General features: G+C 36.4%; 4 protein-coding genes across 10 annotated transcripts; 2 read left to right on the forward strand and 2 right to left on the reverse strand.

The window, feature by feature from the left end:
• The first annotated feature begins 83 nt into the window (after positions 1-83).
• Positions 84-8,992, forward strand: LOC143208556 (DNA polymerase delta subunit 2). Its single transcript, XM_076423019.1, has 6 exons — positions 84-434; positions 586-887; positions 1,229-1,439; positions 1,522-1,726; positions 1,809-2,101; positions 2,173-8,992. The coding sequence occupies exons 1-6, from the start codon at positions 218-220 to the stop codon at positions 2,289-2,291; spliced, it is 1,347 nt and encodes a 448-aa protein (XP_076279134.1). The 5' UTR covers positions 84-217; the 3' UTR covers positions 2,292-8,992.
• On the reverse strand, positions 3,669-15,617 carry Nsl1 (non-specific lethal 1). 5 transcript variants are annotated; one of them, XM_076423017.1, is made up of 12 exons: positions 15,182-15,617; positions 11,865-12,084; positions 9,656-11,330; positions 8,628-9,130; positions 7,277-7,471; positions 6,977-7,205; positions 6,789-6,896; positions 6,619-6,694; positions 6,363-6,522; positions 5,685-5,902; positions 4,828-4,962; positions 3,669-3,977 (listed from the first exon to the last, which is right to left on the reverse strand). In XM_076423017.1, the coding sequence occupies exons 3-12, from the start codon at positions 11,113-11,115 to the stop codon at positions 3,831-3,833; spliced, it is 3,231 nt and encodes a 1,076-aa protein (XP_076279132.1). In that variant the 5' UTR covers positions 11,116-11,330; positions 11,865-12,084; positions 15,182-15,617; the 3' UTR covers positions 3,669-3,830. The 5 variants fall into 5 exon arrangements, with proteins under 5 accessions (XP_076279132.1, XP_076279128.1, XP_076279130.1 ...); XM_076423013.1 differs by having other exon boundaries at positions 15,063-15,617; XM_076423015.1 differs by having other exon boundaries at positions 14,271-15,617.
• Positions 15,618-16,197: 580 nt separating this feature from the next.
• LOC143209060 (small G protein signaling modulator 3 homolog) lies at positions 16,198-20,225 on the forward strand. Its single transcript, XM_076424253.1, has 14 exons — positions 16,198-16,619; positions 16,745-16,926; positions 17,004-17,102; positions 17,381-17,544; positions 17,613-17,823; positions 17,899-18,029; positions 18,099-18,332; positions 18,497-18,591; positions 18,671-18,816; positions 18,893-18,990; positions 19,062-19,241; positions 19,306-19,727; positions 19,804-19,964; positions 20,033-20,225. Exons 1-14 carry the CDS (start codon positions 16,551-16,553, stop codon positions 20,223-20,225), a joined length of 2,385 nt encoding a protein of 794 aa, XP_076280368.1. The 5' UTR covers positions 16,198-16,550.
• A 553-nt stretch (positions 20,226-20,778) lies between these two features.
• On the reverse strand, positions 20,779-23,447 carry LOC143209061 (glycerate kinase). 3 transcript variants are annotated; one of them, XM_076424254.1, is made up of 3 exons: positions 23,235-23,447; positions 23,009-23,116; positions 20,779-22,930 (listed from the first exon to the last, which is right to left on the reverse strand). In XM_076424254.1, the coding sequence occupies exons 2-3, from the start codon at positions 23,047-23,049 to the stop codon at positions 20,779-20,781; spliced, it is 2,193 nt and encodes a 730-aa protein (XP_076280369.1). In that variant the 5' UTR covers positions 23,050-23,116; positions 23,235-23,447. The 3 variants fall into 3 exon arrangements, with proteins under 3 accessions (XP_076280369.1, XP_076280370.1, XP_076280371.1); XM_076424255.1 differs by having other exon boundaries at positions 20,779-22,927; positions 23,235-23,446; XM_076424256.1 differs by lacking the exon at positions 23,235-23,447 and having other exon boundaries at positions 20,779-22,912; positions 23,009-23,138.
• Positions 23,448-23,477: the final 30 nt, after the last annotated feature.

Consider the following 23,477-nt stretch of genomic DNA (forward strand, 5'->3'; position numbering starts at 1 on the left):
TTGAAACAGTGACAGAAAGATTACATTGCACGAGACGTCTCTATAGATGTTATAATTTATGGATAACTTATTTGAAATTTATCTGAATTTATCTGACGATGGCGATAGTGAATTTACAACCGTTTTCTACACAAGTGGTGACAAGGTACATGTGTTTGGCGAATTAAACAAACGCACGTTTATTCAGAGTACATAAATACGTATATTTTGTGTAACAATGATTCATAAAACTAATGAAAGTGTCAATAATTTACTTGTCAAGCCAGACGACGGCAAACCGCAAGTGTTCGAAAGAAAACAAGCTGAATATGCGAATCTTTCAAAAAAGTTCGTAAGCACGAGAAATGATTACTCGAAACAATTCGCACACATTTATTCCACCAGACTTGCCGAATTGAGAGATATTTTGATCCCGCGACTTAAAGCTAAGTGGGGTACGTATCTCCACCACTATTCTATAAAAATATTTTTATTAACGATTCAGATATAAATATATACTACCGTAAACAAACATTAAATAGCATCAAATTGATTTCGCAATTATTTCTCTTCAAATACGAAGTAAATGTATCTGTGTTCGAACAGGAACTATTCCTGTCGTGAAATTAGCTGATCTAGAAAACTTAGATGGTCAAGAATGTGTAATAATTGGTACACTTTACAAACATCAACAATGGAAACCATCGATCTTACGTGAGCTAAGTGAAGATCATCAACTCAGTGTTCCTTGTGCTAGATTGAATTATTGTTCCGAGAAAGATGTGCCTTATTTAGAAGATGAAATGTTACGTATTAAATTAGTAGGCGAGAAAGTTCATCTTAAAGATATTGTTACTGGTGTTGTTTGTGCTGTGCGGGGTAACGAGAACAACGATGGAACGTTTACGGTAATTATTGTCAATGAATACTTGTTCACCTCCTGCTTCAACAAATTTCTGCTCATTTGAATGTCAATTTTTTTAGAATACTTCTTTTACGCAGAATCTCAGAATTTATCCGAATTTGAGAAAAAGTAGTAGAGATTCTATTTAAAAAACTGAAGGAGATCCTTGTATCTCGATAAGAAAGCAAAGTAATAGAAAAAAGATTAGAGCACTTTATGTCCCCCATGAAACTATGCAACTTTTGTTGAAAACATTTTTTCATACAACAAATAATTTGCGAGCTATTTGAGATCGTCAACGATTGTGCATTTGGTATATAAGCAATAGTTAAATATTCTGTTTAGGTTAAAGATTGGTGTCTTCCTGGTTGCGCACCAAAGAAAACTATAACTAATCGTCCATTAAGTGGAAAATTAGTGTTAGTATCTGGTTTAGATTTATCTCAAAATCATGAAAGTCTAGCAACCAGCCTCTTTGTTGACTGGCTGACCGGAATGGCTGGTAATATAAGAGCACAAAAAGATGGAACCTCCATTGTTCGTCTCGTTATCGCAGGTAAATTGATAAATTTAAGACTATAGAAATTAGCAGTGATATGGAAGAAGACTGTTAACAGCATTGTTTCGAAAAATAACAGGTAATACTGTGAAAGATAGTAGTACAACACCTTCCGAAATGGATACATTAGATAAGGAAATTGGGACAATCAAAATTACGGATACATTCTTAAGCAATTTGGCAAAATGTTGTGCCATTACTTTGATGCCGGGAGAACATGATCCAACGAATGCCATGTTACCTCAAAAACCACTCCATCCATGTTTATTACCTAAATCGTTTAGGTATTACTTTTTTTTGCATACCGTTTCTTAAATACAGAAAAACATTCACTTTTGGAAAATACTTCTTTCGCTTCTGTAACAGACTCGAAAGTTTTAAAAGCACTACAAATCCGTGGATCGGTAGAGTCGAGGAACGAGTAATAATTGGTAACAGCGGTCAATCGATCAAAGATATCATCAAAGCGACTGGCGAAACAGATATTACAACCATCGAATGGCTCGAGAGAACTTTATTATGGAGGCACATGTGTCCAACTGCTCCGGACACGTTGTTAGCTTGTCCATATTACAAAGAAGATCTGTTTATTATGAGAGACTGTCCAGACATATATTTTGTGGGCAACTCAGAGAAATATGAAACAAAATTGTGGAAGGGTTTGTATCATTTTTAATCAACTTTCACAGTCTCATGAAATAATAATTTGACAAAATAATTTCATTTTCAGGCAATGAAAATCAAGTAGTAAGACTGATATCAGTGCCCCGTTTTAGTACTGCTCATGCTGCCGTGATAGTAGATTTAGAAAATTTAGATACACAGTGTATATCTTTCAGTAATGCATAGATGGGGAGTTTTTTTTAAGCAATGAAGACATTTTTGTATTTTTATGCCTTTTATAATATATCGTTCGTACTCTATTTTTTAATTCATCTTGATCGTGGATTTTAAAGATACCAATATACAAGAAACAACATTTAATTTTATATTTATTGAACTAATTCACAAGTTGTCGATTTTTGTGTATTATCCAACACGTTGATCTCCTTCCCTTCCTTATGTCGAAAGGCGCTAAGAAATAAAAACGATATCTATAATCACGCGAAGAAAAAACAAATTCCATTGCTGCCTATTTATTTTTATTCAAAATGTGATGTACAAAATTTAAGCACACGTTGTTTAAATATTATGTATGCTCGACTAAATATAAAGAATGTAATAAGAAAGAAATTACATGTAATATCACAGATTGATCAAAAATCGAGGAATCACAGTGACATGAGATTTTAAACAACGAACTTGTTTCTTAAATAAACACGGAGTCATACTGCATAAATTATAAGTAATATAAGAATGAATATAACAGTCAAAACACAGAATCTGAGAATTCTTTTATTTCAGAGTTTCACATTTATTTCAAGCAATTTCTCATATTTTGCTAAACTAGAATAACTAAAGCGAAGAGTATACTAACTACGATCTCATTATAAATCAATACTTTTATTTGTATGTTGTACGAACAAAATTGTAAAGCGAATGTGGATGATTATATACAGACTCTTGAATGTTTCTGTGTGTAAACTGTTTTTGACTGTTATATGATATGCAAACAATATTATGACACCATTTCAAGAAATCATAATAATAATAATAATAATAATAATGATGATGATAAAAGGTAAGACAAATATAGAAGCGTAATAATTATACACAATAGTAGGTCACGCAATAAATTATAACCGATCGTAATAATTCGATTCTAATAGGGTAGAGCTTTCAATCACTTTACAATGAACTTATCTCGCAACTATAAATAATATGCAACGTCGAAGGGTAATGTCACGGAATATTTCGGTTGGCACTTTCATTTAATATAAGGATTCTGATTATAATATATAAATACACCTTTATTTTTTATTCATTTTTTTTCTTTCGTACGTTTGTATCAAAACTATCTAATTCTGTCTGTATGAGATTCTAACTTTTCAAGGACTATGTCCTCGTTAATATTTGTAACAGCGAAAGAAAAATATAACAATATCCTTATCCTAAATAAAAGGATATATACATATATCTTATGTGTATATACACACACGCATATATATATACATACATATTCGTTATTTATATATATATATATATATTCGTTCTATTCTAATGCTTTGGCCGAAATAGCAATACTTAAAAAGCAATTATTAAGGTTTTCCATTGATTTAAGCAGAATGAAGTTATAAAATTTATATTTATAATACACTTTACAGATTCGTAATACCATTAACTTAAGGTGCATATTACATGACCGACTGGTATATATAACAATTGACAGGTAGCTTCTGCATATAGTAACGACGACGTAGACATAGTGTATTTATTCAAGATTTTATCCTATCTTTTAGCCGTCGGACGTATTCGTTCCTTCTCAGTATCCCTATCGTCAGCTACTGTCCATTCAGGATCATTCGGATCCTCACCTTCTATGTCACAACAAGCTGATTCCGTTGAATCTGACTCTGGACAATCCATTTCCCCATCCTAGAAATGAAATATTAATATCTAGCTGAGTGGTTGTAAAAAGATATTTTATCCAACGATTATTCTGCGTGTGTGTATATAAATTATATTTGTATATATAAATTATATATATATATACATATATCAAGGACCATATTAATTGTTACAACCAAAATGAGAAAAGTCGTAGGATAAGAATGATTTTCTCGATTGGAACATTTTTCATCAGAAAACACACTGAGTGCAAAGCAATACTTTATCCTGCTAAGAGCAATCGAGATACAATTTCTCTCGTCAATAACTATCACGAACGGAATGTGAATTCCCGTCAACAATAATGGCTATTGTAAACGAAAAAAATATTTTAGTCACTAGAGAAGTCATTACAGATTCATGGTTTTCTTATTCGACTTCGATAATGAATCATGTTTCCGTTACTGGACTTTTCTCCATAAAATTTTGTTTGCGATAATTGCTACTTTTGGTCCTCGATATATACATTGAAAAAAAGTACTATGTTCAAGTTTACAAGCTTATAACAACCGAGAAGAAAATAAACAGCGGGCTAGTTCGTTAAAAGTTTCTAATATGCTTATAAAAAGATAAAGATTACGTAAAACGCAATGCAATTTCTTTGAAACATCACTAATATCTGAAATATTTATATCTGCAATAAAATAAAATGAATCGTGTTTAATAGTAGGAAGCATCATGTGACACTGCTTACCAGGGACAGCCTTGAGGAGCCATGAAAGTTGGCTCAAAGTTTACATTAATAGTCAGTACGAGCACATATTTGTTTTGTAATAGAAAGTTTCGACTTAGATGTAATTAATAATGGGAACACTCAATACAAGCACAGAGTACGTACATCATCTGCTTTTTCTTCTTCTCGGGAGCATAGAGATGCTGACGAAGCTTGCCAATGCCCATCTGGCATTACTTCCAGCATTTTGTCATAAACTTCTTCGGATAATGGAAATATCCTTGGTTCGTATGGCAAAATCTGTTTAAAAACATTACACAACTCTCTTTAGAATATTCTACATGTAACTACGTATCAGTTTTCCATAATTGTAAGACAAAACATCATAAGTTATGCTATCTTTGCATTTGAAATATCACTGTTTATACTTGAACGCCCATTATCGACTGTTGATAGTGATGTGTACATATATATCTATATTTTAAAACGGAACCATTTCCTATAATAACACAGTACTCATTTCCTGAATTGAAATTTGTTGAAAATGTGACTTATACCGTTCTGTCTTACAGCCACAAATGTATACAACGCTACAAGTTCTTATTGCATCGTCTGGACGCGTTAGGTTCGCAAGAAGAATTAATTAGGTTAAAATTATTTTCAATAATCGATATAATTCGAGTTGCATGCGTTTACTCTGTATATTAATTTATAATGTACCATATTTTTATCGAAAAAATACTTTTAGCATCTCAGTTTGTGTTCGACATAATTTTACTTTTATTGATAAGAAAAAGAATGGTATATATAATTATTCCAGAGACAATTATGTAGTACGTTTCCAGATTTAAAAAAGAAAATCCTTCAATCTTTGTGCGAATAATTAAAACGTCGACTGGCTAACCTGCTTACGAGCAACTTGAAGCTTTTGAACTTTTGTGAAATTCTGATCTAGGTAATACAGTACGGTAATCAACGTATTAATTCGTGCATGCATTTCGGACGCATAAAGAAAGCAATACCTCATTTTCGTCTTCAATTACCGAAGTACCCATGTCGTCCTTTCCTAATCTTAATGTAGGTGTACTACGACGTCGTAACGCATTTTGAAAAGCAGATGCACGATGTGTGTCGGATGGTTGATGTTCCGGATCTTGAACTTGCGAAGGAGTCGCGGGCGGCGATGTAATCGGCGACATTATGTCTCCACCGAAGTCGCTTGCGTGAGGAGACATAGGATCTAAAAAAAGAAAATTCATTTAGCATTCGCTTTAACAGATCGTGATATTACATTTAGTCAATTTACACTAAGGGGGTAGATTCTCGTTTCTAGGATTGCAAGGGTGCGGGATGCGCCTTCTCATTTCTCGATAATGCAAAGATAGGGTTTTTCGGTGGTCAAAAGGGCTAGATAAAAGTTTTTGTGTTTACGAGGTGTAATTTACATTATTTGGAAGCATGAAGCTGCGCAATCGTAAAGCTGCGACAGCTACATACTGCCGAATAATGCAAATTACGCCTCGCAAACGTAAAAATAGGATTTTTGAGGGCGACCGCGGCCTAGATTGATCTTTATCTAGCGTTTTTGGCTATTGAAAAACCCCATCGTTGCATTATCGAGAAATGAGAAGACGCATCTCACATCCTTGCAATCCTGGAAACGAGTCTACCTCCTTAAAACAGTGAACTGTTATAATAACCTGGTGTGTTCGCACCACTATCCGCTCGGCTATCTGTCCTGCGGCTGTGGCGCATACGAGACTGATGTGGCATATTTACGTATGTCATGAAACGTTTGTTTTCCTCTCTCTCGCTGCGTTCGTGCCTCAACGCAATTGTCTCATCCGACATATCTTCAAACTAAAAGAATAATTAAATTCTCATTATCTTGTTCCCGAATTTGCAATAATTGTTTTCATAGAAGCTTGGACAGGTCATTCAATTTCATAAACTTACATCGCTGTCTTGACTAGGCCTATGCATAACACCATTCTTAATGTCCACTTTTGGACATTCCTCGCATAACCTCCACCTTTATTTTTGAGAGAGAAAAAAGAAAAAGATTGTATATTGTAGCGCGAACGATTGAAACTGTTAAAACATAATTTTACTAATGTATCGCTTACTTTGGTGTTAATATTTCTTTGTATTGTAGTTTCTCGAGCCTAGTTGAAGCAGCTACACTATATGGTATAACAATATTATCAATATCATACGAATTCTGCCTTAGACGTCTGAAATTAAAAATTGCATTGTTGAAGGTACCTGTTTGCCGAACATGTTAATTATTCGCGAGTAAATTAATGATACGAACCCGTGTGAAGTGGAACTTTTCTCTTTAACTGCATTTTTCTCTGTTGAAGTAGCAGTATGGTGCAAAGGTGAAGGCGCTGGAGATGAGTGCTTACTAGAGCTGGAAAGAGCACTAATATCATCGTCATCTTCAGTCGGTAATTTTTGCACCCTCTTTCTGCTTAAGCCGTGAACACTTCTATCATGGCCAAGCCTACTTCTTTTCCCTTTCAACATTTTTCTCTTGATCCCTGCAGAAAAGAATCGTACGCGTAAATAAACTGTTTCGGATAAAAGAGTAGCAAATAAACATATTACATACTCGCAGTAATAATACTCGAAGATGACTTTCTTAATCGAGCAGCATATTTTGCTCTATGTCCTGGAAGTTTCTTATTTCTTCTCTCGTTACTGTCTTTATCCTTCAGCCGAGTTATTCGTAAATTTCCTCTTAACATTTTCTGTTGCCATTCCACCGATTTCATGATCGCTTCAAGGTGAGTTCCTTGAGTTATTTCTAAACAATCGAAATATTTATTGTATGTTGTACAGTTGCAATATTACAGTAATCCTGCGATCTAAGCCGATTCTCGGTTCTGCGCTGTGACAGAGATGGCAAAGGGATACTATTTTCTTTGTGGCCGCGCCGAACGTAGACAATACTAGTGCAATAATAATTCTTTATTTTTCACTTATTTTTAATGAAATTTTACCTCTGTTTTATAACTTTGTAACTATGTTATAACAAAAAATGGTATGTTATAACTATGTCGAATAATAAAGAATGGTTCAACCAAATACTATTCAGTTTAGCGAGAGCTATCACATTAACAACAAATCAGTACTAGTTTCTATTTAAAAAAATATTGAGGCCACTCTTTCCCTCCCAAAAAAATGTAATCCATACTAAAATATTAGCCCTTAACCATTTAATTTACAAAAAAAGATGAAGTCGCTATCTTCATTAGATTCTGAGAAAACAGCTTGTAACACTTTATTTAGTACATTCTGTATTTGCGACATTTTTCAATTTTGTTCTGTTTTTTTGTTGTTTTGTATTCTTCAATTTCAGTTGAAATTAAATCGTGTTTAGTGCGATTTTAATAAGAAAAATGCCACAAATAAGTTGATGAACGTTCCATTATTTCCATAACAAAAATAATAGAAAATAAAGAAGTTTTGTAATTGAATTAGTTCACACCGATATACCTGACCCGGTGTCGGATTACGCGGCATGTTTACACTGCTCGGTGACCGAGGCAGCTCGAGCTTCGCGGCCCCTCGCGGGGTATGCCCCCCAGTGGAAGTTCTCTAGACGAGAACTGGCTTATCGCAAAGCTTCGTCGCGCTTAGATCGCAGAATTACTGTGTATAGAAAGTATAATATCGGGTCGAGAATTTTCTCGGGATCGGAACGAGTCCCGAAGCAATTTCGGGGATTGGAAATACCGGACATACTTTCGGTACACCGCTTTTTGTGGCTAAAAGTCAATTTTTCAAGATTAATATATTGGAAAAATTTGTTTTGCAACAGAATAAGAACCTTTCGAAAGCCATAGTGCACCGCCTGACCAGACCCGTCCCGAACAATCGAGTTTCCCGACATCTTACGGTTCTCGCAGAGCCCTACTAGAAAGTAAAGTACTTCGGATATTTGATAAAATGCTATTTACCGTCAGGAAATGACAGTACGGGATGATAACTAGGATCAACAAGCGCAATCCGTTCTTGTACAGACATCTGTTCGATCGGTTCTTGCGGTTGCATCGGATCCAATCTTCCAGTGCACAGAGCACATGGAGGTAATACGTTGTCGCAATTGCATCTTACTGTTGATGCTTTTGCTGCCCGTTTCGAGACTTCGTGTAACCTGTCCACTTGCAACAGTTTCCTCTTTCTATAAAAGCTCCACACGAATGGTCGTGTTCTACTAGCTGATGATTCACCCTCTAGTGAATTATAACGTCCCGTAGAACCTGGTAAAACGCCGCTATACCCGTTTACTGTTTCAGCGTTCTCGAGTATCACTAATCCCTTATTAGCTCTAATGTGTCGCTGCAATTCATTATGCTGTCTAATTCTATATTCCAAATCTGATATTTGTGCTTGTAACCACGTCCATCTTGCAGCTACACCCGCGCGATCCTGAGCATACCTCCATGCTGCTCTTTTTGATCTACAAGTAACGTTATCAAACGCACACAATGAATATTTATCAAATATAAAATATCCCAAGCATTTTTTCCGATAATTAGTTTTAGTAACAACTCGAAATCGTATAAATAAAAATGGTAAATTCTAATGGTTACCGCGTACTATGATTCTCATAGGATTTGCGACAGTAAAACAATATTCTGTATCCGAGAACATGTTATGAAATAAAATAGCTTGAAACCGGCCAAACATATTTACTCGGTTTCAAACTTTACCACATTTATAGCACCATCATTTTATAGTATAATACGTCTGCTATTGTATCTTGATAACTTATCGTTAAACTGCGGATCTGCGGAACTGTATAAAAATGTCTTTCTGTCGTTAACAATTTGAATAAATCGAAGCCAACGTGTTTTAAATTACGTCCGCCCATTTTTGTGATAAATACATGAAATTCACGGTCTACTTATCGTTATGCTAATCCGAAATTGGTTGATACAGAAGCATAAAATTCTGTCATCGAAAAAGAAAAGTTAAAACTTACATAGATAAATGTTGCTGATGAGGATTGTTAAACGATTGCATTTCATCGCAACTTTCCCCGCCACTACTGGATGCGGTGCAATCAGAGTCGAGATTCGACTCCACAACATGTAATTGGGTAGCCAAAGGTCCGGCCATGTTTTCTACTTCATCACCTTTAACTTTAATTGGGGGAGTACAGAAGACTGGCTGACGATTGCCGTTAGTGCCAGAAGTGCTACCCAAATTGTCACGTGAACCACCACCAAAATATCGGCAACATAATCGTTGTCTATTCACACTATTGCTCTGAGCAACACACATTTTCTCAATCTTTTGCAAAAATGAATTCAAACTGCTATTAATCTCAGGAAAGTTTCTAACGCTAGATTTCGAACTGATATTAACCAATTCTTGAAACAGATATTTTTTGACTCCGTGATGGGCAAGCTCAAGAACCCCCGTGTTTTCTTCCGCGACATGCCTGCCTATTATTCGCGCTTGAAGCTTCCTCAGTCTTCTTAGTAGAAATGCACACCTCCTCTCGTTTTCGAATTGTTTCCGAGCAACGTCTTGTTGCAACTTTAAATTGTTGGTTTTTTGTTGGTCCACAGGTTCTCCCATGCTGATATTGTTGCAAATACTCATCACATCGACATCGTTAAGTAAATCCCGTTCGAATGACGAAAACCCTTCCTCGGGCATAGAGAACATCTCTACGCCGTCCACAGTGCTCGATACTTGTTCGTTCACACCCGCAGATATGTTTTCCGCATTTGCTACCCCTTCGATAGATTTGATAACTTGTAGGAGCTCTTCTACGTTCTGCCCGATGTCGGTGACGTTGCCGATGCTGCATTGTTCGGTGTCCGTAGTTATATCAGTACTAAAGGCCATCATTTGATCCACATCCAGATTTTTATTGTCTCCTACAGCTTCTGAACTCACCAAAGGCAAGTCTGCGCTTGATTTTAAGAAACCCATATTATCCGCTTGATCACCCATAGATGGGTCGTTCATTATAATGTCGATATCCTTTTTATCTGGGCTGTCCAGAATGTCTGGTCGCTCGCAGTCCTCTTTGATTAATGCCTTCTTTGTAAACAAGTCAGATCCGTGCGTAAATGTAGACAAACTATCAAGATCATTGGCGTATTTCGAATTGATGACATCACGAATAAGATCCTTGGATATACCATGTAAACACTGCTCGTCGATCTTCGTCGGTTGAACGTTCGCAGAGACAACGAATTTCGCCAGAATTTCGCGATTCTGACAGACTTGCGCAGCCTGCTCTGGGGAAAGGAACCCACCAGCTGGAAGGGAAGGGAGCAAATTTTCAGGCTTTTGAGGACCGCCTTCCGTCAGAGCAGGGGCCATCACTGCCACCGACACTGCCAGTGCTGCGGCCTCGACATCCAGAGGCTCCCACGTGCGTGCGTGCACACACCTGCACTTCACGTGCACTGTGCTCACTCCCATTCATCCATTGCTGGTTTATTACCCTATGCCTTTATTATACTTCCTTATCACCTGAACAAATTTCTTTTCGACCAGTTCCTTCTTTCCTTCTATAATCTTCTTTATCTCTTATTCATTTTTCTTGAATATTATGTTGTTTCGTCAGTCTTTTCGGTACCCATAATGCTTAACTTCGCTGCTCGTGTACGCGGAGCCAATCGGTAACATTAATTAACCTGTAAACAAATGATCCATAGTCGATTATAGGGTGAAACACAATTTGCGTAGCGGTCGGTTTACAATCGGCGGACGGTCTGCCGTATTAATTTTTACAATACGAGAAAATTAACAAATGAAAATCATACTTATAGATGCTCTGTACAATCGTCGATACCAAAGTATTTTTTCAATTGTGAACATTTGAAGAAAGACAAATTCAGTCTCTAGGGGTCAGTACTTATATCGATATAATATGATAATATCACAAGAAATTGTAGGTCCAGGCGTTATTCTAGTCATGATTTTGAATGATCAAGCGCTAGTTGATTTCTAAAATAAAATGATTGTTCTCGCTTTATAATAAGAACATTTTATATAACGATTCGTAAAAATATGCAACTATTTCGCAGAAATATTTGAAGTACTGTTCAAAAAGACAATCTACCATTTACTGCCGAACAATCCATTGATTTATTTATTACGAATTTATACTACAGGAAAAATAAGTTTTTACTAAAGAAAGAGCAGAAAAATCCTTTAAGTTTGCTCACCTTGTATTTTTTGTATGGAGAAAGGAAGCATATTTAAAATCGCAGAGTATTCAGAGTAGCTGTTCTTGTGGGTGTAACATCCATGCGCACAAGATAACACGAGAGAAGCATCAGAAATGCAAGAAAACTTGTTCTTCCCACGAAGATGTATATCCCAGCATTAGATCGCTATTTTCTGGCGTCAAACTTCAAACATTGAGTAATCCAAAGCGGTAAGAGACTGTCAACGAACAACTCAATGTTAAAAAATCGAAGAGATTCGAAATAGAATATTTACAGAAGGGAATCTGAGAGAATATTTTGTCCGGAGGATGCGAGAAATACAAGTGAAAGGGATGTACAATTATTCACATTGATCTATCTAGACAATAATCCTTCTTTAAAAAAAAAACGAATTATTTAAGCTACTCCAAAAATATGTAAACAATTCCTGTCTAACAAAATCATTTAATTGTACGATATATATAGATATACATTGCATTTTCATATGACGGTTTTAATACTCTAAATTAAACTAATTCTAAGACCATGCAAATTCTGAAATACATTTGGCTGAAATTTTGCGAATAGCTTTGTTTTACATAAAACAATGTTGGCGAGAAGGATTTGTTGTTATACAAAATTAGACTATCTTCTAAATTTCAGCTAAATCGGGTGTGACCGATTTTCGATATAATGTAAATAATTAAATGGTAAAAGATACAGTGAAATTGGAAAATAATAATAATTACTATTATTATTACTGGCTTTAGGGGATTCTTGTAAAAATAGTAAGAGAACCGTTATTGAAACAATACTCGGGCTACTAAGAAATCACAGGTACAACAGTTGTATAAAGAAAACATATAAACAGAGAACTAGCGAAGGGATGTTATTTTTGCGAGTGAAAGTATACATTGCGGTTTCTGTTTAGACAGAAATAAAATGGAAAAGGTACAGCGCGATGGAAAGCAAGTAAAGTATTATAATCTAACTTGAAACAAGGAGGACACTCGAACATAGAGATAATGCAGTGTCTGAATATTAATGTGAATAACTGTAAGCGGTGGACAGAGAACAAGGAAGCAGCTCAATGGCTCACAAAATTATTTAGATGATGATGTATTTCTAATTATTGGATGCAGATCTCATAGTGTGATGAATAGACTGCAGATCTTCATGAAAAACAAATTACATTTACAAGAAAATGGAGTTACAGAAGAATTGATTTCTTCTCTTAATAATTTTCATGGTTTGTAAATAATGAATCGGTAATATTAACTCTTAGTACTAAAAATTGCTGTACCATTATTCAAAGTATTGTTTATATTATTAAATATGTTGGTATCTAATCGATTACTAAACATTTAAGTATTGTACCATAGGGAATGGAAATACATATTCTAGATTGGAAGAAATGTTTAACTTTTAAGATAAAATTATTCCGATTGCAAAGGGTTAAATTCATTTGATGTTTCACCTACTCGTTCTTCCTGTAAATGCATCAAATCCGCAGTGTAGGTAATGAATATCGAGAATTTGCTGCGTACATCGAGCATGAGATTATATAGACATTGTTAGATCGAACCATGTATCATAGGTTGCAAAAGTATTGAAAATCTGAATGGATTTGGTATATTAATTACATCTCAAAGGATATAATAGAGTGTCAACAAAAGTTACACAACATGTACAATTGATACATTGGCATGCAGAGCACGTACTTATGTGTTTTTCTATTTGCATAAATAGTATTTGATAAAGCAACATCTTCCAATGAAGGTCGTCGAGGGAATGGTTCATAATTGAAGTACTTTCTTGACCTACGATTTAATATATGTGCCCATAATCATGAAAGCGGTCTAAGTGGTATTTTTCTTGTTTCGAGATATTTCAAGGAAAAGGACATTAATGCCTTGAATAGCGACTCAGAGGCACCACCAAAAATTGCTGTACCATTATCCAAAATATTGTTTACATTATTAACACTAGGTTTATAGGACCTAAAAATTACAAACATTTCTTCTGACCTAAAATATTTCCACTTTATATGATTCTTTTTCATTTTATGCATATTAAACCGATGCAATTTACCTGTGTAGTACTCGAATGTTTGGTAATGTATTTGATATAAAATAATTTAATAACATAACAATTATTTTACATTACTGATACAGCAATATTTAGTGGTGCCTCAGAGTCGCCCCACTCAAGTGCTGAGGGTTAAAATCATTAGGGCATAAACTCATTTTTTTTTAAATTATCACTTAGACCACTTTCATAATTACGGGCACATATATGTTAGTCGATTTCAGTGTTGATTAATGCACGTTGTCTGTGTGCATAGACCCCGTACTCGACGCATGCGGGAATGTTCACGATATACAATATCTATGATATTCTAGGATTTGTATCTATTTGAATTACGGATCATCATTGGAACAGTTTCGCGAGGCACTGTGTTCGGAGGTGTACGATTCGCCTGTTTGATCGCGGCGGCGATACGGGAAGCGTTGCACTGAAATACACTAGAGATAACACTGTCTAGAGTATACGTGAAACAGATTAGTAACAGGTACGCTAGCATCGCCTGACGCATTCCCACGTGATTACTCGTCGCGAAATATAGAAAAGCAAATGAGCGGCGGCGGGCAGCGGCAACGGCAACGGCAGGGTTTCCTCGTCGCGGCACGGTTTCGAAAAACAAAGATAAAAACATGCCGCGCATCGTTACCGCCGTTCCCGTGTTGATCGGGAAAGCATAGAGGAGAGACAGTTTCTTTCTGGTCAGCTGCACGTCTATTGCATAATGACGCGCAAGATTTGTATCCCCGGCGATGGCTCACTTCTGTACGAATCACCTCGCGTCGTCGCCGCCGATGTCCACGTACGCGAAAAACCTTCACACACGCGACTTCCGCAGAGATGTCGAGGGCATCGAGAGTAGCCACAGAGAGAAAGGGAAATAGAGAAAGATAGGAAGAGAGCGAGTGAACCGATCAAAAAGGAGAGACAGAGAAAGACGAACACAGACAGAGAGAGAGAGAGAGAGAGAGGGGGGGGGGAGAGAAAAAGAGAGAGACAGAGAATGGGGATTTCGCCCGACGAATAGCGCAACCACGAGACGAACGTTAATGAAGAGACGTAGGCGCGTTTACACGGTTGTACAGTGATCGGTTTAAAAAAATAACGGGAATGTAATCGAACGAGAACACACACGGGAGAACGAGGCAAGCGGCTTCCTTCGCAGTAGTCTTCGTGCGGCGTACAATGGCGGAGCAAAAAACAGATTTGAAGGCAGCTTCTTTTGGGCAGTTTTCCCCTCCTATAACGCTCACCTCGGTTCGAGGGCGCTCGACATAATCGCACATACACCCGTGTAAGATCCACGAATAATCGAGCGTTCTCTGGCACACTACGCAACACGGCACGGCGCTCGTGCAACTCGCACGGATATAAATGTCCGTCACACCCAATGCACGATAATCCTTCGACCAAATCCCTCGTAACGAGAAACGCGCGTACTTCTAACCGTTTTGCGTCACTTCTATTCACTGGTCGGTGTAGTACACGGATGTAAACGCGGTCCCGGCGGTTTCAGGCTTTCCCTCTTCGAACACACGAACACCGACGTCGATTTTGGTCAAGTCACACACGAGCAACGCGAGCTATTTATCAATAATATATAGGAAATTCGACCAACTTCGCTGTTGCTGAAGCGGGATCGACCAATACTGCAGTGCTGCTGCCGGATGTGGCCTTCGTGCCACGCTACCCAATCGGATTCATTTTCTATCTATAATGTCGGCGGTAAAGTCCAATTCGCAGACGCTCGATACGCGACGCTTCCAAAAATTCCCTAGACACCCGTACACCAGCACTCCTCACCCCTCCTTTGCCCCACCATCGTGCCCACTTGTGCCCACTATTCTCCACTATTTCCCCATGGACACACCTGCCGCTCGATCACGTCTGCCAACAAAAACATTCCCGCCATTGCCCGCCATCTATCTAGAGACTTTTGCTATGTCAATGCGCCAGTGTGCGCCAGTCATAAATGGTCATAAACAGTCATAAAAGTCATAAATGGTCATATGGTTATAAAACAGTCATAAAAAGAAATCAAGCAAGTGAATTTTCCTTGTTCATAATCTGATTCGTGGACATTGTTGCTTCGACCAATAGGAAAATTCTATGTTCCTATATAACCAATCGAAACCGCGTCCATTGGTCCATTCCGTTGCACGCATAATGCGCATACACTGTATAGTGTAGTATAAGAGTTTCTATTGGTCTCTATGCATACACTGTATAGTGTAGTATAAGAGTTTCTATTGGTCTCTATGCATACACTGTATAGTGTAGTATAAGAGTCTCTATACTAAATTTATTTTTATTTAAATAATTATTTTCTGCTTTTTAGTCTTGTATGCGCATTATGCGTGCAACGCAAACGGAATGGGCCCCATGTGACATCTTTGCGGTCGTGCAGAATACGTTATTCAGATTATATAGAAAATAGAACGTGGCGGACAACGTCAGAATCGTCGTCGTCAGCAGTCGTCAGATGGCGAAGCGAATACCAAAACTGTCAACGATGTCCACAAATTAAGACTGTCAAATGTAGCGAATGTGCTTGTAATATAACGCTGTTGAAAACAGGAAGAGTGTGTGTGTTAGAAAGCAGCAAAAATAATAATTTTAATAATGGATATTGCCAAATCGCTATTTAATGTTCGTGATCATGAAGGTTATGTTGGGAAAGAAGATCATAACGTAAGTTTTACCGTTTTCATCGAATTGTAATGTATGTATGATTTGGCGAGATTTGCGAATGTTAAATACACAACTATTGACATTGACTGTTCATTTTGGATTTTACAAATATGTCTACATTTTAGAAAAAACTAGAGACAGCTGTATCCGAAGATGAATACGAAGCGGAAGCTTCAGGTTTGTGCGGAGAAATTTTGTCTCCTGCTCCTGGTGGTCCGTTTTCCGCTTTGACCCCGTCCATGTGGCCACAGAATATTTTAGCTAAGTTAAACCAACCAGATGATCCTAATTCTCAGCCTGAATACAGGTATCTTTTGTAGGTTAATATTTACAAAACATTCTGTTGACATAGATTTGAATAAACGTATAATGCGATATAATTAGGTTCGACGAGTTTGGTTTTCGTGTTGAAGAAGAAGATGGACCGGAGCAGAGCTCAAAAAAATTGTTAGGAATTCCGTTTGTCGAAGACCCACAGCATAGGTATAGAGACAATTCACTCGTATGCATGTACGTTTATTACAGGGAGTTCCAACTTGTAGCTGGCGAGTTATACGCTGCACTTTCCCCGCTTAGGTTCTTCCCCCACTCTTAGACTTCATCGTTATGCATATAGTACTGGGTTGGCAAGAAGAAAGTAATTTCGGTATTTTAACTGGTGGACACCTTGCAGTTGTCAAAGGGGAATAAGTTAGAACTCCCTGATTTATATATATATTACATTGCAAGTTGATAAACATTACTCAGTGTAACATATCCAGATTACAGTGGGTTGCTTTATTGGAATTCAGTCATAACAAAGAAGTAACTGAACTTTCGTGGCAAAATTTAGATAGAAGATTACCTCGTACAGATAAATTACGTGATATGGTGCGTCACGGTATACCTCATTCGCTGAGACCTCAAATTTGGATGAGAATGTCAGGTACAGTACGAGCGAATAATTTGTGGACCGAAACGAAGCTTATATAATTTGTCGTTTATTTATTATAGGTGCGGTCCAAAAAAAAAGTTCTTCTGAAATAATGTACAAAGATATCGTAAAAGCGTCGAGCAACGATGCATTAATGAGTAATAAACAAATAGAAAAAGATCTGCTTCGGATCATGCCTGCTAACGCGTGTTTCAGTCATCTTCATAGTACCGGAATACCACGGTTGAGACGTGTCATGCGTGCGCTAGCTTGGTTGTATCCTGAAATCGGGTAAAAGCACTCTTCTATAAATTACTATTTTTCTATTTCTACAACATAACATTTTTACCGACGTATTCTGTAAAGGTACTGCCAGGGTACAGGAACAATAGCGGCTTCTCTTTTATTACTATTAGAAGAAGAAGATGCTTTTTTGATGATGGTAACCATAGTAGAAGATTTACTACCGGCGTCTTATTATTCTTCGACGTTGTTGGGTAATATAAATAGGAATAAATAGCGATGGATAAAATATATAACCATTTTTATTCTAAAATATATAACAGGTATCCAAGCTGACCAAAGAGTACTTCGTACATTAGTAGCTAATTATCTTCCCGATATAGACCATGTCTTGGTTCAACATGACATAGAGTTAAGTTTAATATCGTTACACTGGTTCCTGACTCTATTCGCTTCTGTTGTACATATGAAAATATTGTTACGCATATGGGATATGTTTCTTTTCGATGGATCTATCGTTTTATTTCAAGTTACGCTTGGCATGTTGAAAATAAAAGGTATGTAGTTTTTATATGACATAAAATTTTTACTAGATCCAATAAAAATCGTAGATCGGTCATTCTATTTAATAACAGTCTTCTCGCTTTGTACAATGTCGAATTCTATATACACAGAAGTCCTTTTCCAGTACACCGTATAATGTTGTTTAATATTTTTACAGAGTCTGAATTAAAGCAGTTGGAAAACTCTGCCCAAATATTTAATGCTCTCTCAGACATACCTGGGGATATCGACGATGTAGAACAATTATTTAACGTAAAATTCATTTTGAAATTTCTAGACTTAAATCAGAAATTGTTAGAACCGAATATTGTTAATATTACCATTATTGCAGATATCTTTAGAAGTAAGCGGATCGTTAACAGATGTTCTAGTCGAAACTCACAGACGTAGACATTTAGCATATTTAATGGCTGATCAGGGAGGATTAGTGGGTAATCCGGATGCAGTACCAAATTTACCGAAACAGCATCTTAATAGGTATGTAAATTGATTACTATACAATTTCATGAAAACGTTACGATCATTTTATAAAATTATTTACATCTTCACGAAGGCGTCAAATGAAAAGAAATAAATCAATGTTGCAAACATTCTTGTTTGGAAGTGACGACACCGAAGACGATGCAAAATCAAAAAACATTCGTCAAACAGGTATAGAAAATTATCGAATATTTGTCAATATATTTTATTGTATAAAGAAAATAATAATAATGATATTACAGAAATATTGGTGGATTTAAGAGAGGCTGTCTTGCAGGTCGCTAGACATTTTATAAATGTTGATCCAAAATTGAGTAACACCATACTTATCGCTGACTATACCATGGAGAGTCATGCGAAAGATCATGATAATTATGTGAATGTATCGCGCACTAGGAAAAGGAGAGCTAAAGCATTATTAGGTATGCTAACCTGAATGATATCGTTAGAGTTATAATTATGATAACGCAGTAATTACGCTTGTAGATTTCGAAAGACACGATGACGATGAATTGGGTTTCCGGAAAAATGATATAATCACGATTTTAAGTCAAAAAGATGAACATTGTTGGGTGGGAGAATTGAACGGATTGAGGGGTTGGTTCCCCGCTAAATTTGTAGAATTATTAGACGAAAGAAGTAAACAGTATACGTGTGCTGGAGACGATACAGTTAGCGAAGCTGTTACTGATTTAGTAAGGGGAACTTTGTGCCCCGCGATAAAAGCGGTATTGGAACATGGAATGCGTAGACCAACGTTTTTAGGTGGACCATGCCATCCATGGCTTTTCATAGAAGAAGCGTCGAACCGAGAAGTCGAGAAAGATTTTAACTCTGTTTACAGTAGATTAGTACTTTGTAAAACATATAGACTGGACGAAGATGGTAAAGTTCTCACGCCGGAAGAGGTAATAATATCTACTTATTTACATTTTCTTAATAATATTACATATATTCGTATAAAAAATATAATTTCTGTTTTAGTTGTTGTATCGATGTGTACAATCAGTGAATCTAACACATGACAATGCACATGCGCAAATGGATGTAAAATTACGGTCGCTTATCTGTCTAGGATTAAACGAGCAAGTCTTGCATTTATGGCTTGAGGTCTTATGTTCCTGTGTAGAAATTGTGCAGAAATGGTAACAAGCATTGCATAAAAGTGTATGCAGTCGTTTTTTTTTCAATGAAAACATTAATCAATTTTTAGGTATCAACCATGGAGCTTTATAAATAGTCCTGGATGGGTACAAATTAAATGTGAATTGAGAATCTTAAGTCAATTTGCATTTAATTTAAATCCAGATTGGGAACTACCGGCCAAGAAAGAACAATCTCAGCCATTAAAAGATGGCGTCCGCGATATGTTAGTCAAACATCATTTATTTAGTTGGGATCTTTAGCCGATCGTATGAGAAGTATTTATTATTTATGGTAAGATAATTCTGTAGTACAAATAAACCCACTGTCACGTATACTAACAATGCCCGAATGTATATTGTGTGCGCGTCCGTGCGTATGTACATGTTATAAAAATATAATAGAGCAACGCATTTACTATTTTTATGTATTGCACTTGAATTATTTCAATTTTCTTATCACAGAAATTTCGTTACAAATGCTATGATTAAACTAGTCCATTGCAATCTCGTACGTGTGGGTGTGTGCATGCGTGTATGTATGTACTCAATACATATATATGTATATATATACACACACATATACATATATTATGTAGAAATTTATTCGTATTGTGTGTCGTTGTTAATTCTGTATAACAAAATTGTTAATAAGATGAATCTATCACATGTTTAATGACTAATATGGTTATTACTAAATTTAATATCTCTAAAAATTTGAACACTAATTTGCACCAATGTATTACTTCTTCGATGTACAATTAAATTATCATTGTTATATATATGTATATACAATCAATTTCTCTATTTGAAAATTTTATAATGGAAGATCCTTATTTTTCAATAGATTCTTTTGTGGAAATTTTCTGTCCCTACGACAACACGGCTGATTCAGATTGTCGTCGATAATTTTTATTTTAGGATGTTCTACCTGATCTGCAACGTCGGGTAATGAACCGCGTAGGTAAGAACCCCAATCGAAAGGTGAGAATACATGCATTCTTCTGAATTTTCTGATAGTAGCAGGGTCGACATGTAAATCATGGTTATCCAAAGCGTTCTCAGTTATCCCTTTATCAAGATCTAGCTTGCAGTCGCATTTTCGTTTTTTAATATAAATAAAATGTAAGTCCATAACGTTAGTACCAGTGAAACCAGTTTTGAATAAGTCTGAACCATTCTTGAATCGTGAATATAAATTATACGAATTGTTATCCTTCAATGCATTTTCGGGTAGCATACGCTCGATTTCCAAGGTTTGATACATTAACGGAAGCGCATCTTCCATTTCATCGACCTCCTCTGTCTCATCTTCTTTTGCTTCTTTTTTTCCTTTTTGTTCTTCGGATTTCAATTCTTCTTTTTTCTTAATCACAAAACCACTTAATTCATGCAGTTTACATATTTCTTGGGGTCTTAGCTCTTCTAATGCTTTTTGTTCGTCTTTTTTCTTTTGTATAGCTGCTTTCTTCGCGTGTAGATGAACAAACATCGTCGAAGCGTTTAATTTTGATTGTGCGTACAAGTTATGAATTATCGGTCCGATAGCAGGATAGCCAAATGCACCTGCTGCATCGGTTGGACCATCTTGACCGTCCGTGCCAGCGCTTAACATTATAACATCGTACTCGGCGAAACGAGGGTTGCCTTTTATCTTTGCTAACCAATCTAGGGAGAAATGTAAAGCTAATTCTTGATTTCTACCACCGACTCCGTCTCCTTTAACTATTACCGTCGGCTCTCCTCCTCCGATCAGTACAATTCCTTCTCCACTCGTATCTTCGATCGAATTATAAATTTCATCCACTTTGGTGGTAGGTAACGAAAGCACAGGAATGTCTCTTACTCTTTCAAAGAATTCCTCTCTAGCTAGTTTCTTTTCTAAGGCAAGGCATATTAAACTCGTTACATGAGCATACGCCAAGCTGACATCGTGGACATCGCCGGTAACATCGGTTCTTAATATTATCGGAGTGAGCTTTTTACATCGTGCTTCGAAAGTAGCTGCTTCGACTGCCACCTGATTATTTCCCAAAATAACGTTTACTACATGTTTAAATTGCTTCCTTCTCCCTTTGCCAGTTAACAGTGGCTTATCCTTAAAAGCCTCTTTAGATATGATGGCTTTTTTTACATCACCTTCCACTTTATCATATAATTTATATTTCTTTAAAATAGCTATCGACTGCTTCGGAGTTTTCGCGTTATATACCGTCGGGCCACTAGCGATTAAATCGACGGGATCGCCCACTATATCGGATAATATCAAAGTAACGATGTTAGCTGGGAAAGCCATTCTAGCTAAACCGCCACCCTTCACCATGGACAATTTCATTCTTACTGTGTTAAGTTCTTTGATATCGGCACCTTCGTTTTGAAGGTTTCTACAGAGCATTAATTTGTCTTCATGATCGATTATCGGTCTCGGCATGTAAAGCAACGCGGAACCTCCGCCTGATATTAATACAATTAAAGTATCGTTTTCAGTTAACGATTCAACCAGATCTATGATGTCATGTGTCGTATCCAATGATCTATGATCCGGTTGATTATTTACACATCCTTCTTTGTATTCTACCACGCTGGTTTTTAACTTAGGAAAATAAGTTTTGTCTTTAGACTCCCACATCTCATTCGTCGATGCTGCGGGTATGCTGACTATACCCTTTTTTAAATATCCCGCGAGCATATGTTCCAGGACTATGGACATACCCATAACAGCTTTACCGAAACCAACTAAATAAACATTCTCTTTCAATGGAAAAGTTTGATCGCCGACTTGCAATATCCCATCTTTAAATTTCACTTTATCTATTATAAGTTGCTTCGGCGACACCGCTTTGACGCCCGCGAAATACATGTCCTTTAACATCGTCTTGGATTTCTCCAAAACTTCTGGATCCGTAGACATGCTTGCACTTGTAAAATTTACAATGTTCAATAGGTTAGGTCTAGAAAAAGTTAGGCTACTGAAAAGATGTTAACAAGTTATTGATTGAATATGTAATATTATACTGAATTGATATTATTCTGATTGAAACACTTGCCTATATCGTGTGAACTTGTGCAACGCTATTTTATAGCGCATTCTGATATCATAAGTACATATACACGTTGTTTATTTACATGCATGTTCCTTGTGAAACAAGGTTTATCTGATCAAATTTACAATTCTTTGTACAACTTAAATATTAATATTAAGTAATAAAAGAGCTATATATACATACATACATGTGTTACGACACGTCATTACAAAGATAAAGATATAATTACCTCGTAATTTACAGGCACGTGACAAATACAACTAAATAATTTACAATCACAGCAATAAGTTAGCGGCAATTATTACAACAGAGAGGAAATTTCCTCTTTGATTTCGTCTGTGCGTCTACTAAGGCTACCTGTATGAAATATCAAAATTTAGAGGAATAAAATAAAATAAAAATATTCCGAGGGTGTCAGGATTAATAGAAAAATAACGTAATGAATAAATAATTAATAAAATAACCATGTTCA

Source organism: Lasioglossum baleicum, chromosome 5 (assembly GCF_051020765.1).
Source record: "Lasioglossum baleicum chromosome 5, iyLasBale1, whole genome shotgun sequence".
Classification (NCBI taxonomy): Eukaryota; Metazoa; Arthropoda; class Insecta; order Hymenoptera; family Halictidae; genus Lasioglossum; species Lasioglossum baleicum.

Coding starts and splice junctions, on each gene's coding strand:
- LOC143208556 (XM_076423019.1), top strand. CDS start 218: ATGATTCATAAAACTAATGAAAGTGTCAATAATTTACTTGTCAAGCCA. Junction 888..1,228: donor ACAACGATGGAACGTTTACG/GTAATTATTGTC, acceptor TATTCTGTTTAG/GTTAAAGATTGGTGTCTTCC. Junction 1,727..1,808: donor TTATTACCTAAATCGTTTAG/GTATTACTTTTT, acceptor CTTCTGTAACAG/ACTCGAAAGTTTTAAAAGCA.
- Nsl1 (XM_076423017.1), bottom strand. CDS start 11,115: ATGGGAGTGAGCACAGTGCACGTGAAGTGCAGGTGTGTGCACGCACGC. Junction 7,472..8,627: donor CGTACTGTCATTTCCTGACG/GTAAATAGCATT, acceptor TCGATTGTTTAG/AAATAACTCAAGGAACTCAC. Junction 3,978..4,827: donor AAGAAGAAAAAGCAGATGAT/GTACGTACTCTG, acceptor TTTCATTTCTAG/GATGGGGAAATGGATTGTCC.
- LOC143209060 (XM_076424253.1), top strand. CDS start 16,551: ATGGATATTGCCAAATCGCTATTTAATGTTCGTGATCATGAAGGTTAT. Junction 17,103..17,380: donor GTCGAAGACCCACAGCATAG/GTATAGAGACAA, acceptor TAACATATCCAG/ATTACAGTGGGTTGCTTTAT. Junction 19,728..19,803: donor AAGTTCTCACGCCGGAAGAG/GTAATAATATCT, acceptor TTTCTGTTTTAG/TTGTTGTATCGATGTGTACA.
- LOC143209061 (XM_076424254.1), bottom strand. CDS start 23,049: ATGCGCTATAAAATAGCGTTGCACAAGTTCACACGATATAG. Junction 22,931..23,008: donor CACAAGTTCACACGATATAG/GCAAGTGTTTCA, acceptor ACATCTTTTCAG/TAGCCTAACTTTTTCTAGAC.